Consider the following 16,859-nt stretch of genomic DNA (forward strand, 5'->3'; position numbering starts at 1 on the left):
CGCGCATTAAACAATAGCTGCATAGCAATAATAGACTCACCACTTTTCACGAAACTGTCATAGACAAACACTCGACATTCCAAGTTGCACTGCTCCATAGTGACTGAGTAAATGAAATGGCGTCTTGTGTGGATCAGAAATATCCCCACCACGACCACCTCTCACCATTGTGCCCTCAATACTATGCAGTTCAAAACCGTCCATCTCCCGTGTGTCACCCTGTAATAATAATAATGATAAAAACTTGAAATAATTCACCTGATGACTTTTTCTATAGATGGTCTCTGCCCAGGGTTTTGCAGAACCATCCAAGAGATCAGATCATTTGCTTCACAGTTAGTTGTTGCAGGTGAATTGAAGCCTCTTCTGATGTTCTGAACAATCTGAGAAGCTTCTGTGCCAAATGGATGGTTTCCTCCTGTGAGTATAAAATGCACTACCATACCAGCCACTTGTATGTCTGACATAGTGGAGCATGACATTCGACGGTTCTGCTCATAAGCTACACAAGTTTCACAAGACCACCATATGACTGATGAAGCAGGTGGTGGAGTGGTCTGATACAGCATCTGAAAATAATGACAAGAGTGTGAATACATCTGAAGTTATCAATATAAATGCGTGACTTTTTGAGACACAGTGTTATTTTCGACTGACTGTTAATGAGAATAATATTATGACTGCAGTCTCAGGCAACTGAAGCCACAGTTAATTGTGTGGGAGTTGCATTTGTGGGTGTGTATATTTTTGACAATGGTCTTACTGGCCAAAAGCTTTATTTGTGACAGTCTTTTTGTTGTGCCTATCTGCGACTCAGCATTTTTGTTATATGGTGAGTAGCAACTTACCTTTTCATAATATTGTTTGTTAATGAGAATACATTTTTATTTTGCTAAAAATGTTTTCTAGTATTAACTGTCAGTGTTATTTATCCTTATTGACTCATATTTAATTCCTGAATAATACTGAAGTGCTTGCCAAAATAAACTGCAGGGAAGGAGAACACTGAAGCTTGCTGAAAAATTCAAAACCATACGCAAAAAACAGTTTCATTTGTAAGCTGTTATCTCTAATAGGTATTTCAATTGTGCAATGGCCACAGCATCAATGAAACAGAAATTTATGCCAGTGGTAACATCTGCAGGCAAAGTGACTTTGTTCTGAAACCAAATAATTTTCATCCTTTCTATGTGACTGTCCATTGGTCAGTGACTCTTTTATTTGGCGACTCATGTATCATTCTCATTTACATGTTGTATTCCATCCTGGATTGTTCATTAGTGCACAAAAATAAATTGAGTTCCACTTTTTTGGGGGGAGGAGCAAAGGAAGGGATAAAAGGTGTGAAACCTAGTACACAGAACTGCCACATCTGCAGTAACAAAGCCCATAGTTGGACTGAAAACATGGACTTGCGAATAATATATCTGCCCTCTCTAATACAAATCATTTTAAATTTCTTGAGATCCTTCTGACCCTTCTGAATCCAGCAATTCCATATTTGCATGATTGTCAAGGGTCCCCAAATAATGTAGCAGAAATATTGCGGAAAGATTAACCATAGCCTTGATAAACCGTGATCCTGCTTGTGCCAGATTCTGACACATACTCTTAGTTTCTCCTTCCACTAGGCATAACATTATCTTATTACAAGCAACCAACATTAAAATAGATTTCTGAATGACAATCCAGCGGCATATACAGAATGGTCTGCTGTCATGTAAATTTGACCTTTGGTGCATGTTGCCTTCTTGATGTTACAACTTTAATAGCCAGTAATGTATTTAAAAGCAAACGTACAGCAAACATCACAAAAGGACAAACCCAAAAAGAGTTTAGATTGCATAAAGATACGCAAAAGGATCCACTTCCTGGAGTAACAGAAAGCAGCTGCACTAAAGTGGTGGAATCTCTGGTGTGTGGAAAAATCCTTTTCATGTTATAAGACTAGAGAGTAGAAAGAAGGTAAGAGCTGATGATAAAAAGTGAAACTGAGATAAGTAAGCATTCTCATACAGATGCAGAAAATGACAATACCTTCAAATGTGAAATCAGCTGATGATACTAAGAGTCAGAAGACTTTGAATAATCTAAACCCAAAAATATTTTAATCTGTATATCTCTTAAATTCTGGGATTCATTGATACAACAAACAATTGTGTGAAACTTGACTAGGTAATTAAATACAAATATTTTTTCAAACTAAGATTATTTATCATTCATTTTATAAAAAGAAACATGAGATATCTAAAAAAATTTGAAAATTATTCTTCAGAAATCTATAAAACAATTACTGGAATGGACATCAGTAATGAAGGTCAACAGATGCTGTATGACTTACTGAGAGATTTATTGGATCTTGGTACACAGGGTGGTTAGGAACATGGTTGTCTGCCCTAAATCACTTGCAACACTTACAACCACAACAAGACTATTTGCAAATATCAAATGAACTTCACAGATTGTATACTGAACTGGTACTCAAACATAGATCCTAGTTTTTCACAGACAGGTTATGACATTTAGCTGGTTGCACCCAGTAAAGTGTTTGGTACTATTAGATTGCTAATTCTAAAATATATTAATATTCCATGTCTTATGCTGAAGGAATTGCATGGGTATAATCAGTTTATTAACTGATCATGACTGATGAAAGACAGCAATGAAATATACTGAACCCGAGACTGCTTCCTTGCAAATTGTATGCACAAATTTGTAACAGTTAACCAGAGAATAGAACAGAATAGAATCTTTATTGTCACATGACATGTTATATACAGCCATTTGACTCACTCCTCAATGCATAATTTTATGCCTACATAGGTATACGTAAAAAAAAAGATTCTTTAACAAAAAGCATATTGTTGCGGCCACATGTAGTAAGCGTTGCTTCATGCAGTGCAGAATGACAAAACAGAGGCACGCCGGTGACCAAGGCATTGCGAAGTAGGCAGGCACAGATAGCCTTGCTGACAGCAGCAGTCTACCAGCAGGCTGACGCAAGGACGCACACAGACCGAGCGCCGAGCGAAGCCTGGAGAGTGCTGAGTAAGGGGAAGTGAGGCCAGCACGCTAATTTACACTGCAATATACTGTGGGAGTAATAACAAAAAGCTACTACCGAGGGTAATAAACGTCCTCCTGCTAGATATATATAATGGAGCGCAGGCAGCAACAGACAGTAGCCATTAGGAAGCAGTTTGGATCTGAGGACGGATGTGGTCCTTGTCCGAATGTTTAATATTCGTAGGTGATGATTCTGGGAGTCTGTTCCAGCTCGTAGGAGTCATCCGTTCACTGCCAGATGTGAACTTCAGCTCTGGAGGTTGGCCTGAGTTTGGTCGGCACCATGGCTGACTAGCTACAGCAAGAACTTTCAGCAGGACCAGCCGCAGCGCGGTCTTGGTCACAGGCGTCGCCGGGGACTGACGCCCGGACTTCATGGCAACCCGGCCCCATGGCGCGTGGTCCGTCCATGATGGGACCTCGCGGATGTCGTGACTGATGGCTTCCCAGCCACTCGTGCAGCAGGCATCGGCAGCTGACCTCATGGCGACGCGGCTCCGTGGGCATGCCCGTACTGGGGTGCCGAGCAGCGACGAGTTCATCTCAACCACAGGGCATCCTGGCTTCAGCGGAGCACTGGTGGCTTGAGGCTCCCGAGTGCGATCAGCGGTGCATGTTGCGCGCATTGTCAGAGAATCTATACAGCAACAGCCAGGCGGAGGGATCCGCAGGGCTGGGCAGTGACAACGAGGGAGAAATAGTAAAGAAAGTTCAATAAATAATTGTAAAACTCCATGCCATCTCAGTCTTTGGCACAGCCACTGTGTCTGCTGCTAACAAGTGGTGCAGAAGTCATAACAAGTGGTGTCAGGCACACCCACACCACGACTTTGACTAGCACCGTGCGGAGCAACCGAGAAACACCGAATAGGGTGAGTCCAGCAACTGCCTTCTCTCTATGTTTTCTGTGTAGCTAGACATGTTGAGGGTAACGTTAAGGGATGTGAGAGTGTCATTTGAAAGGCCTAGCAGCCCTGTAGACTTATCGCAGTTTCGTGGGAATGATAGTCACGTTAACTTAGCACCATCTAAATGTGTAGTGTGTGAATTAACAGGTCACGTTGCTCCTTGCAATAAATTTGTATCAGGCACTTGTGATGTGTGTGGCTTCTATGGTCATGTAATGGGGCAATCTGGTAAGTCTAGATGGCTTGCCATTAGACGTGCTAGGAATTAACTTGCTTCTGGGTAATACAATTTTATTTTTGTGAGGTGAGGTATACCACATGGAAAATGCCAGAGACACATGCATACCGGGACAAGTGATGCCTTGGTCGCATTGACAGAGCAAGTTAAGAAATTGATTGAAGAAAGTAAGTTGCAAAAGTAGCACATGCAGAGGATGGAGCAACAATTGTTGCAAAATACTCAATCAGGCTCAGGAAGCGATAGTGTACAATGCAAGGGTACGCTGTCTTTTCCGGTGTGGCAGATTGTTCAACAGCTAATTTGATACCTTCCTTCTCAGGTAAAACATCAGAGGATGTGAATGTTTTCATTGGTGACGTACGTAGTACGGCTAGACTGTGTGGCTGGTTGGATGAAATGTGTTTGCAGATGGTGAGGTTATGGTTAGTAGGTGACGCAAAGACTTATGTGGCATACCATGAAGGGTTAAAGGATGCTACTACGTTCACAGAGTTGGCTGAGGGATTATTGCAAAGGTTTAGGAAACAAAACAGTGCCAGATTTTTTAGAGAAAAATTGGGCAGGATGATGCAAAAAATGGGTGAAACGGTAAAAGAATTTTCAGACAGAATTAGGAGAATGAATGCGCACACTTATGAGTTAAGGCAAGATGCGAGTGCAAATGACATTCTATTGAATGAAGCAAAGAATAGAGCTTTAGATGCATTTTTGTGAGTGGTCTTTCCGGATTTTTCACGCTGGATATGGATGGAAAATCCAAGTGTAGCATTGCGTGTAGCTACACATTTGCAGGAAGTGGATAGCGCCACTAGAAGTCGCAATGACAAGAAAATTTTTTCATCTTCCAAAGAGTGTTACCACTGTGGGAAGCAAGGTCACTTTAAAGGACAATGTCAGGAACCACAGTGTTTCAATTGTCAGAAAATAGGGCATGAGGCACGGCAGTGTAAAGCCAAGAAACGGGTTAATGATACAGCAGGTAAAAAACTGTTAAACGAAAAAGGGAGTGTTCCTGCCATCAGGAGGCATTCCCGGTAAAAAGAGTGCACAAAGAGGTGTTTGGATAAAAGATAAGTGGCAAAGAGTTTTAGTGGATACTGGAGCGCATGTATCAGTTGTCAGTGTGGACCTCATGGACCAAGAAAGGATTGGAAGCTCCGAGATACAGATAGCGCACAGTAGGTGATAGAAGAATTAGATGCACAAGGGACAGCACAGCTCAAATTTAAGATAGGGAATGTGTGGTTCCAGGAGCAAATGGAGGTGTTGTCAACTGTGGGACAGGGATTTTCATCGGTACTTGGGTTGGACTTCCTGATTAAACATCATGTCAAAATTGACCCTTCGCAACATATGCTGGAACTCGATGGGAACTTGTTCTCAATGGGTACAGCCGTTGCAAATGTTTCAGAGCTGCAAGGTGCACCAATAGCTAAGGTGATACCAACTAAACTGTGTACAAGTGCATTAAAGGTAATTTCGTGTGACAAAGTACGAACAAGTACAGGGAAGTTGATCTGGGTACTGGTGGATGTCGATGTGCCACAGCAAGGGTTATTCTTGGTAGAGCCACTACCGAGTAATGAGGTTTTAGATGAAAAGCATTGCTTTATTCATAGGAGTGTATCATGGGTAACAGACATAAATGGGCAGTTTATGGTTCCGGTGAGTTTAGATAACTTCGGGTGGGATGTTGTCAATCTGCTGAAGGGATTAGTAATAGCCACAGTAGAGTTAATGGATGAAGAGGACATCAATAGTTCGAGGCTAGACTATGATGTACAGCAAACCATCAGCATGTCTGCACTTCTTGACAAGGTAAATCATTTGAGAGGAAATGATCGTTTGGGTATGGAAGCATTATTACTGAAGTATAAAGCATTGTTTGAAGCACAGGGTACATTACCTGCTACACCGATAACACAGCATCATATTTTGAGAGGGAATCACACTCCGATGTATCGTAAGCCATACAGAGTACCGAAACAATTACAACCAGTAGTAGAGCAATTAGTATAGCAACAACTGGAAGATGGGATAATCCAGCACAGTAATAGTCCTTGGTCTAGTAGCGTGGTCCTAGTTCCAAAGAAGACACCGGACAGGTCAAAAAAATTTTGGTTTTGTTGTGATTACAGACATTTGAATGAACGGACAGTGGCGGACGTATATCTGATTCCCGTATATCCGATTCCAAATATCACAGAAACGTTAAACAATGTAGGGCAGTGTCAATTTTTCTCCACTATGGATTTGCAAAGCGGTTATCACCAGATTGAAGTATGTCCGGAGGACAGGCCAAAAACAGCATTTATGATAAATTGTGGTCACTTTGAGTATAAAAGAATGCCGTTTGGACTAAAAAACGCTCCAGCAACATTTCAGAGGTTGTTGGATGGAGTCCTTCGCAGGTTGAAACCGAAAAAATGCATGGTGTATCTGGATGACATTATAGTTTTTTCAAGAGATATAGAGCAGCATGTGGAATGGTTAAAGAAGGTGTTTAAAAGATTAGAGGCAGCACAGCTAACATTAAGTTTGGACAAATGCCATTTTGCACAAGCACAAGTCAATTATCTCAAGCATGTTATTAGGGTACGGACAGATCCTCGTCTCACTTCTGCAGTATGAGATTTTCCGGTTCCGCAAACGGTTAAACAGCTGCAATCGTATATTGGTCTTGCGAGCTATTATCGAAAATTCGTACAGGGATTCACAGAAATAGCGAGGCCACTTACTAAGTTGCTAAGAAAAGGTATTACCTTCCAGTGGACGTCAGAATGCGAGAAAGCATTTCAAGAGTTGAAACGGATACTGACATCAGATCCTGTTTTGAAGTTTCCAGACTTTTCGAAAGAGTTTATACTACAATGTGACATGTCTAATCACGCTCTTGGGGTTGTACTTGGGCAAGAAATTGGTGGCAAAGAACATCCAATTGTGTTCGTGTCTCGTCAACTTAACAAGTCGGAACAAAATTACTCCATGACGGAGAAGGAATTGTTAGCGGTAATATGTGGGATTTTGTACTTTCGATGTTATCTGTACGGTAGAAGGTTTAAGGTTGTGATGGATCATTCAGCTCTGAAATGGTTATCAGGTCTGAAAGACCCAGTGAGTAGGCTAGTGAGATGGGCGCTGAAACTCAGTGAGTTCGATTATGAGATGATACACAAGCGAGATGTGAAACATGCCAATGCTGACACATTGAGCAGGAAAGTGGCAGTATTACAAGTAACAGGGGTGACTGAAGATGAGTGAAAAAGGGCACAAGCTGTGCATGGTGATTGCCAATTTTTTAGAGAGCAACTGCAGTTCGTGGTACAGGACAGGTTACTTTGCTGGTCGACGAAATGCGGCCCGCGCGTCGTTGTACCAGCAGCGTTAAGATCTGAAGTTTTGCAACAGGCACATGACCATTTTCTTTCAGGACTTGGTGGAAGAAGAGCTACGGATAGGCTGATAGCAGAGATGGTGGAAGAAGAGCTACGGATAGGCTGATAGCGGAGAAGTTTTGGTGGAGGACACAATGTCAAGACGTGGACGAGTATGTCAGGAATTGTGTACCATGTGCACAGTGTGTGGACTTGAGCCATCAAAAGATTCAACTTCAAAGATTACCAGAGGCAGACAGTACCTTTCCAACAAATCAGAATTGATGTATTAGGCCCATTTAATAAAAGTGCCGCAGGGAATAAGTATGTGTTAACAGTGATTGACCACTTTTGTAGGTATTTAGTCATGGTCACATTACCATATCAGAAAGCAAGTACGGTGGTACAAGCTTTAGTTAATAATTGGTTACTCAGGTATGGGATACCTCAGTCCTTAACCTTGGATCAAGGTACTAATTTCACGTCTGAGAAGCAACTGTGTAAGTTACTGAAGGTAAAGAAACTATGGACTAGTCCATTCCATCCGCAAGCAAACGGACGAATGGAGTCACTATGTAAATAGTCACTATGTAAATAGTCAACACACTGACTGGGATTTGTACTTGCAATTTGTAACCAGTGCATATAATAGTAAGGTACATATGTCAACAGGATTGTCGCTGTACGAAGTGGTGTGTGGGTGGAAGATGCCATCACCTTTTGACAAGCTACGTCCAAGGCTGGGAGCAGAGGGCGAGCATGTAAAGCAATTTGCAAAACCATTAAGGAAGTACGGCAGAGAGTTAGACGGGCTAACACGAAAGCGTTGGAATGACAAGAACGGATGGGAGGTACAATGAGGAAGTTGCCACAGTACAGAGTAGGCCAATGGGTTCTACTAGCTAATCCATATGTTCCAAAAGGGAGAACCAAGAAGTTCACTAACAAGTTCCAACGACTGTACCAGGTAGTGGAAATGACATCACCTGTCAATGTAAAATTACAATTGCCTACCAAGACAATGGTGGTTTATGTTAGTAGAGTAAAGCCGTTCCAGGGGGTAGTAGATCCGTGTATATGTACTTCTATTTATGGCTGAAAGTGAAAAGAAGCGCCAGAAGTAGACAGCAAACCGGGTATTAAGTATAAGTTGCGTTCGAGGGATGTGTAGTTAGCAGTAATTATCATGTGTGTATTATTTTTGTGCACGGACTAGGGTTATTTTATTGGTATTAAAGGGCAGTGATGGGAGTTTTTTCCTTCTCTCTCCATTCTGTAGGTGACGTAAGATGGGGTACAAGTGGATAGTATGGGGCGTAGTCCTCTGGCAGCTGACACAATCTGGCCAGGTACAGGATATGCCATTGCGAAGTGGGATGTTGTTCGGGAAACAACTGGATGTGGTCCTCACAAGTCACGAGTGGACACTTCGGCTGGCACTCAATATGCCGCAGTTAAGGAACGAGATGCAGCAACTACAGGAGGTGGTATCAAGTGTGGAAATGGTTGCATCTAAGGACGGAATATTATGGGATGTGCAAGAAGAGTATGAGGCTTTGAATCGGTCATGTAAGGAAATAATGGAACAACTGTGCCAAGTCGTGAGCATGATTCCAGGGAGAAGAAAGAGAGTAAAGAGGGGTTGGTTGAATGCAGGTGGGAAGTTGCTGATAACAATTTTTGGAACAGCAGATAGAGACAATATTGAGGGTTTGAACAATTCTTTAATGGTTATTCGCGACAGGGAGGAAAGCACGGGGAAGTTAGTGGATATACACACAACAGAGATGCGGGGATTAGGTACAGAGCTGTTGAATGTGACACACGTGGTGCATGGGATGGCTACAGGGTTACGAGCATATATAGAACAAACAAAGAAATTATTGAATACAGATCTGGAACAGGTACAAAAGCTATTGGATATATTGGAAATGAAGTTGGAAATGAATAAATTGCTGCGGGAACTGGTTAACAGCACTGGTGATGCATGAGTGAGGGTGGATGAATTGCAAGAGGCAGTACATCACGCATTGCACGGGCAGGTGAGTGTGACGTTGATGTCACCAGAAAAATTCAGACGGAGTCTGAAGCAGGCAGAGGGAGAGTTTCCAGAGGAGGTAGAGCACTTAGTGCTGATAATTGAAGCGAATGTGGCACCTTTTTATCATATGTCTAGGGTTAAGGTAACAACGGATCTAGTTAAGATGTATACAGAGATTAGATTTCCAGTAACTAGTGTGGGGAGACAGTATTACTGTTACACAGTGCATCCTCATCCAGTCAGATGGGAGCGCATGGGGAAGGGAGTACAGTTCGGGACACAGGAGGTTTTATTAATTTCTAAGGAGGAGGATACTCATGCTACTATGTCGAGTTTGGAGTTGAGTAGATGTATAACTGAGTCAGTTTCCATTTGTCCATCACGGGTTGTTTTCACAGGCCAGTTATTTAGGGCAGAAGCAGAAGCTTCAGAGTGTCGGAGAATAATAGTGAAGCCTACGCCACATTTTCAGCAAGTTGGGAGGCATTGGTTGTATTCAGTATTCGCTACAGAGAGGATATCAGCCAAGTGTTATGACAATGGGAATTGGACAGCAACCATAGAGATGGAATTACGAGACAGTGGTTTGCTAATCAATGGGACAAATTGTGCAATAGTAGGGGATCATTTCAGATTACCAGCGACAGTCACGGGAGTCACCAACATTACAGATACTCATCTGACATTGTACTGGCCAGATGCATCATTCAGCATCGCTCCAGGAGAAAATTTGACGTATATTAACAACACTTGGATACTACACTATTGCAAACGATAGATAAACTAGTAGATTTGGAAAAAGGTCAAATTTCAATGCAGCAATTATTAAGGCATGTGGAGGAGTACGATACCAGGTGGAAACGTAGCATAGTGACCATTGGTATTTCAACCAGTACTGTTGCTGTGTTGATTGTATTTATTGGTGTGGCATATGTCTTATTAAAACGGAGGATTCCGCATGTTAATGCAAGACTGCTCCATGTGATTCCTGTAGAATGGATTACCAATAGGGCATGAGTCAGGGCAACCTGGATGTATATAGGGAAGAAGTAGAAAATAGGATAGAACTAGAGTTAACGTATAGGGTCAATTCAGCGACGAATTTAATTTTTAGGAGGAGGCAGTGTTGCAGCCATATGTAGTAAGCATTGCTTCACGCAGTGCAGAATGGCAAAACTGAGGCATGCCGGCGACCAAGGCATTGCGAAGTAGGCAGGCACAGATAGCCTTGCTGACAGCAGCAGTCTACCAGCAGGCTGATGCAAGGACACACACAGACCGAGCACCAAGCGAAGCCTGGAGAGTGCTAAGTAAGGGGAAGTGAGGCCAGCATGCTAAGTTACACTGCAATATATTGTGGGAGTAATAACAAAAAGCTACCACCAAGGGTAAAAAACGTCCTCCTGCCAGATATATATAGTGGAGCACAGGCAGCAACAGACAGAAGCCATTAGGAAGCAGTTTGGATCTAAGGACGGACGTGGTCCGTGTCTGAATGTTCAATCTTCATAGGTGAGGATTCCGGAAGTCTTTTCCAGCTCATAGGAGTCATCCATTCACCGCCAGATGTGAACTTCAGCTCTGGAGGTCGACCCGAGTATGGTTGGCACCATGGTTGACTAACTACAGCGAGAACTTCCAGCAGGACTGGCCGCAACGGGGTCTTGTTCACAGGCACCACTGGGGACTGATGCCCCGACTTCATGGCAACCCGGCCCCATGGCAGGTGGTCCGTCCATGATGGGACCTTGCGGACGTCACAACTGATGGCTTCCCAACCGCCGGTGCAGCAGGCATTGGCAGCTGACCTCACGGCGACGCGGCTCTGTGGGCATGCCCGTACTGGGGTGCTGAGCGGCGACGAGTTCATCTCAATCACAGGGCATCCTGGCTTTAGCTCCTGAGTGTGATCAGCGGCGCACGTTGCGCGCATTGTCAGAGAATCTACACAGCAGCAGCCAGGCGGAGGGATCCGCAGGGCTGGGCAGTGACGATGAGGGAGAAATTGTAAAGATAGTTCAATAAACAATTGTAAAACTCCATGCTGTCTCAGTCTTTGGTGCAGCCACTGTGTCTGCTGCTAACAAGTGGTGCAGAAGTGCCCAGAAGCACATTACAACATAAAAAGATAACTGCATGTTACATTTCTTATTGTTTCTTAAAATTTTCCACAATGGTCTAACTTTTTTTTCTTTTTAAATGGGCAAATATAAAAAAACATACAATTTCATTACAAGAGGATATGTGCATGCACATAGAACGTAAGATAGAAAAAAATAGAAAAACAAACCAAATTTAATATCTCCTTTTTGTGTTCTTTGTTTATAAACTCATCCAACATCTGCTTTTTAAATATTTTTCAGTGTGTGCTCCTGCTGGTTCTAGCTTGCAGTCCTTAAGCCTTGATCATATTTTATTGCTAACCTTCAAAGCCATGTAATGTGGAATATTTTCAAAAATGTTTGTCTGTGGCAAGGTAAAATATATATATTTGTTTATGCCTTGTTTCATAAGCAGGTGAAAACAAATTTCCTTCAATACAGAAGAGAAAATGTTTCTGAAATGGTAAGTTTTTCAAAATTAATTCACTTATCCTCCACAAAGAAAATGTAGTATTTACTGTATGCAGAAAATCAAAACTGTACACCATATCATGATTTGAACCCTGTCTCTATCTTTAACATACAATGTAATATGGTGTCTGCCCACCTGGATACACTCAATGGTTCCAATTGTCATGGGTTTTCCACTCTATTTCTACTGAGATTCTACTTAACTAGTTAGTTAAATACATGTACCATATATCATATTCACAACAGAAGTTATGATGTGGTATTTGTCAACTGAACAAACAGACAACAAATATTTTAAAATAAATAAAAAAGATCGAATATATTAACATGACTATATACTGGCCATTTACAGTTTTTTTCTGTACAAATAATTAAATATTTATATTCAAGAAATATGTGAAAAATATTAATATGGACATTTACTGACCATTTACAGTTTTTTCTGAACAAATAATTAATATTTCTATTCAAGAAGTCTTCTACGTCATAGAAGGAGTTGCTAAACGTCTTTATCTCCTTAATATAAAAGCCGAAGGATACTCAGGATTTTAATTTTTACAAAAACTTAAAAGGCTGACAATACTTATCTGTGTACAAAATTCTGTTTAAAAATTTAAACCCCTGAGAAAATCATTGCATCTAGTCAGTTAAAAATGTGCCCGCAACACAGCACAAGATAGCACAATGGTGTTACATTGGTCAGTTTCTCAGCTACCTGAAGCGTCTGCAGTCAAGGTTAGAGGGGGAAGAGATTCTAGTTGCTACTTGCTCTCGCTGTGTAATGTTATTATAATCTGGCTGGTTTTTCTATTCATTTCTTCATTCGGAAGGATGATGAAAAGTGTGATATGGAATTTAGTGGATCATAAAGTCACACTTCAGAGACTGACAGTGTTAGTGAAGTGATGAGAGATAAAAAAGTGATCCAAGTGATGTTAGTTTCTCCAGCATCAGAAAATTTTATGAAACAAACGTGACTGCTGAACAGCCTCCTGCACCTTCAAAATTTCCCTATTCTGGAACACCTTCAGACTTCACACTAAATGACTCTTCAGATGTGATGGAATATGTAAGTAAAATATTGATGATGAGTTAGTGAACATTTTAGTCACTGAGACTAATAGATATGCTTGAAATAAGAACATTGCTGATCAAAAGGACACAAACAGTGATGGTGCCACTACAAAGTATTATAAAGAAACAAGCTACCAGATGTATTGGTCTAAACATCCACTCCAATATTTTGCCAGATACTTAGCTACAAACAATTTTTGATACTAGAGACATGCATTTTTCGGACAACTCAAGATATGCCCCTGCTAGTCATCCACTGACAAAGTTAAACAAAATTTGGCCTATTCTAGAACATCTCAGTAATAAATTCAAAATTCTTTGTACACCAGAGAAGATGTCACCATAGATAAGACTCTTATGTTATATAAAAACCAAAACAATCAATTATTGACAAAATCATTTAATTGGATAGATAAAAGATACCATGTGCGGATAGATATGTGTGTGTGTGCGAGTGCATACCCCTTCTTTCCCCCTAAGGTAAGTCTTTCCGCTCCCGGGACTGGAATGACTCCTTACCCTCTCCCTTAAAACCCACATCCTTTCGTCTTTCCCTCTCCTTCCGTCTTTCCTGATAAGGCAACAGTTTGTTGCGAAAGCTTGAATTTCATGTGTATGTTTGTGTTTGTTTGTGTGTCTATCGACCTGCCAGCACTTTCGTTCGGTAAGGCACATCATCTGTGTTTTTAGATATATTTTTCCCACGTGGAATGTTTCCCTCTATTATATTCATACACCTAAATAATTATGTTATATAAAGGGAGATTAGGTTGGGTTCAATGTCTGCCACTAAAGAGAGCAATATTTGGGATAAAGATCTACATGTTACATGACTCCAAGTCTGGCTACATATAATCTATAATTATATATATAGCTACAAGCACAAAATTTGATGAGGAATTGAAAGATCTGCCCTAGTCATCTAAAATAGTATTGACCCTAATGAGACCCCTTCTCAACAAAGGCCTTACAGTGATAATTTCTATGCATCTCCACAACTAGCAGATCTCTTTATTGCTAAGTAAGGTGACACATATGACACTTTGTGACCTTCTAGAAAACACTTACCACCAACCTTCACTTGCATTTGGGAGGACGATGGTTCAAACTTGCATCTGGCCATACTGATTTAGGTTTTCTGTGATTTACCTAAATCGCTTCAGGCAAATGACAGGATGATTCCTGTGAATTCGACTTCCTTCCCCACCCTTCCCTAATCCAATGGGACTGAAGAGTTCTCTGTTTGATCCCGTACACCAAATCAACCAACCAACCAATCAAACCTTTGCAATAAGAAATTGAAGAAGGGAGATGATGCTGCTTTTCAGAGTGGTACAGTTACAGCAGTGAGATGGAAAGACAAGTGTGATGTGTCTATTTTGAGCACTATCCATAATGTTGAAATGAAAACTGTAAATGGGATGGGTAAACAAATAATAAAACCAGTAGTCATAACATATAACAACACAATGGGAGTGGATAAAGTTGACCAGCATATAGCAAACACTCCAATAACATGGAAAAGGAGGAAAAAATACTACAAAAATGTTTTCCATCTACTTGAAATGGCTCTCTGGAATTTATTCAAGTTGCACAAGAAATCCAGAGCAAAAAAGAGTGCTCTTGATTTTTGTGTGGTAGTGATTGAGAAGACAACAGCGTAACATCACAGGAAGGGATTCTTGTCAAAAGTAGCTGGCCATCCATCTACGAGCACAAATTCTATTTGTATAAATGACTGTCACTTCCCCTTCTTTGATCACAGCTGTTGCAAAGAACCAGTGTCCTACCAGCATATGTGATCTGTGCAGCAGTGTTTTGGATGTGAATGGGAAGAAAAGAAGAGAGGAATGAGTGAAGTCTGTGATGCAGTTCTGTGTATCGTACCATGCTTCAGAGCTTTACACAACAAAGAACATATGAAGATGAAACTGTGCAAAAGTGTATTACTGTAATTTTTATTGTTTATCAAAAACATTACAAACAGTTTTGAAAGAGATTCAGCTCAAATATACTGTCCTAAGACATTTTATTCTACGAGGAGTTCTTTTTTAAAAACAATGAGTGTACTCAGGGTTTTAATAGAACCTTTTTCAGCATTCTCTTAACACCCTTTAAGTGAATAATTCGTCAAACTACTGTTTGGAATAATCTATAATCACAATAAAGTTTAAAATCCAATGATTAAAAAAACTGGAAATTTTTGTACACACTTTTACAGAAAAATTGTTAAGTTAAGAGGTTAATCTACATTAGGAAATACTTCTGCCCTTTGATTGTGGCACCATACACAACCATTAACCCAGCTCCAGGGAGGTAGGGTGCCCTTCCCTATTCCTCCACTGGGGTAATTCCTGTCTGGCGTGTCCACGTCGCGGGGTTGGGCATCCTACACTTCAGTAGGACGGAGTGCTAGGATGGCTGAGTTCAGGCAGGGACCCAATCCCGTGGGGTATAACACGGAACCCATGCCCAGGGCTGCGGCTGAAGACCTTAATGGCAGCGACGGCGGAGAAGGAAGACTTCGGAACGGCGTAGCTGGCAGATGAGGCAACCCTCCTTTCTGGGGATTAAATGAGAAGGGAACCACTGCCTTGTGGTGGAGGAGAAACTCCAAAGGCTAAGGGAGACAACCCCAACAGAAAATCCTTTCTTGCGTTAGGCCTAGCAAGCCAGTAGGAAAGTCTTCATATATTGCTTTCAAAACACAGACGAGCCTCGGAACGAACCACTCAGGATTTGACCCCACTGCTTCTTCAAGTACTGGTGCAAATGATGGGAGACCTGATGATATTCATCAGTACAAGAAGATGAAACCAACTGGACTAAAAAATAACCTAAATATTGGCACCCTTAATATATTAACCCTCAATGGAAAAATGGAAGAAATGACAGATGTACTAACAGAGAGGAAGTTAGATATATTGGGATTAAGCGAAACAAAGTGGAAGGGGAAAGGTGAGAAGAATTTGAGAGGAGGAGGAAAACTGTACTGGAGTGGGAATAACAGGTCTGGAAGAAATGGTGTGGCAGTGATGGTGAATAAGAATGTACAAAACTGTATTGAAAATGTGAGATATATATCAGACAGGATCATAATCTTAAACCTGAGATTCCAAAAAGAAACACTAAAAGTAATCCAGATTTATGCACCTCAAGTGGGATGAAGCAAAGAAGAGAAGATGGACTTTGAAAATGTGTTAGAAAACCACATAGAGATTGCTAATATAGTGTTGGGAGATTTTAATGCACAGGTAGGCAAAGACAGAAAGGGATTTGAGCAAGTATTGGGATGATTTGGATATGGAGGCAGAAATGAAGAAGGGGAAAGACTCCTGGATTTGTGCCAGAGGAATGGAATGAAAATAGCAAACAGCTGGTTTATGAAGAGAGAAAGTCATGTTATCACCAGATACAGTTGAGATGGAAGAACCAAGAGTGTAATTGATCATATTCTAGTAGATAGGGGATGGGGAGAGAAAGTGCAGATGGAGACCATAGATTATTGGTGGGACAATGGAAAATGAATCAGTGTGTCAAAAATAGAAAACAGTAGAAAGTGATGAGGATACAGGATTGGAA

The 16,859-nt window shown here is 41.2% G+C and overlaps 1 protein-coding gene across 1 annotated transcript in view; it reads right to left on the bottom strand.

Moving 5' to 3' along the window:
• Positions 1–254: 254 nt before the first annotated feature.
• The window catches only part of LOC126484051 (serine/threonine-protein kinase/endoribonuclease IRE2-like), a 99,921-nt gene continuing 83,316 nt past the window's right edge, over positions 255–16,859 (bottom strand). Inside the window, exon 7 of the mRNA XM_050107439.1 lies at positions 255–569. Coding sequence (XP_049963396.1) covers positions 255–569 — 315 coding nt within the window. The remainder of the gene's footprint in view (positions 570–16,859) is intronic.

This window comes from Schistocerca serialis, chromosome 1 (genome assembly GCF_023864345.2).
Source record: "Schistocerca serialis cubense isolate TAMUIC-IGC-003099 chromosome 1, iqSchSeri2.2, whole genome shotgun sequence".
Classification (NCBI taxonomy): Eukaryota; Metazoa; Arthropoda; class Insecta; order Orthoptera; family Acrididae; genus Schistocerca; species Schistocerca serialis.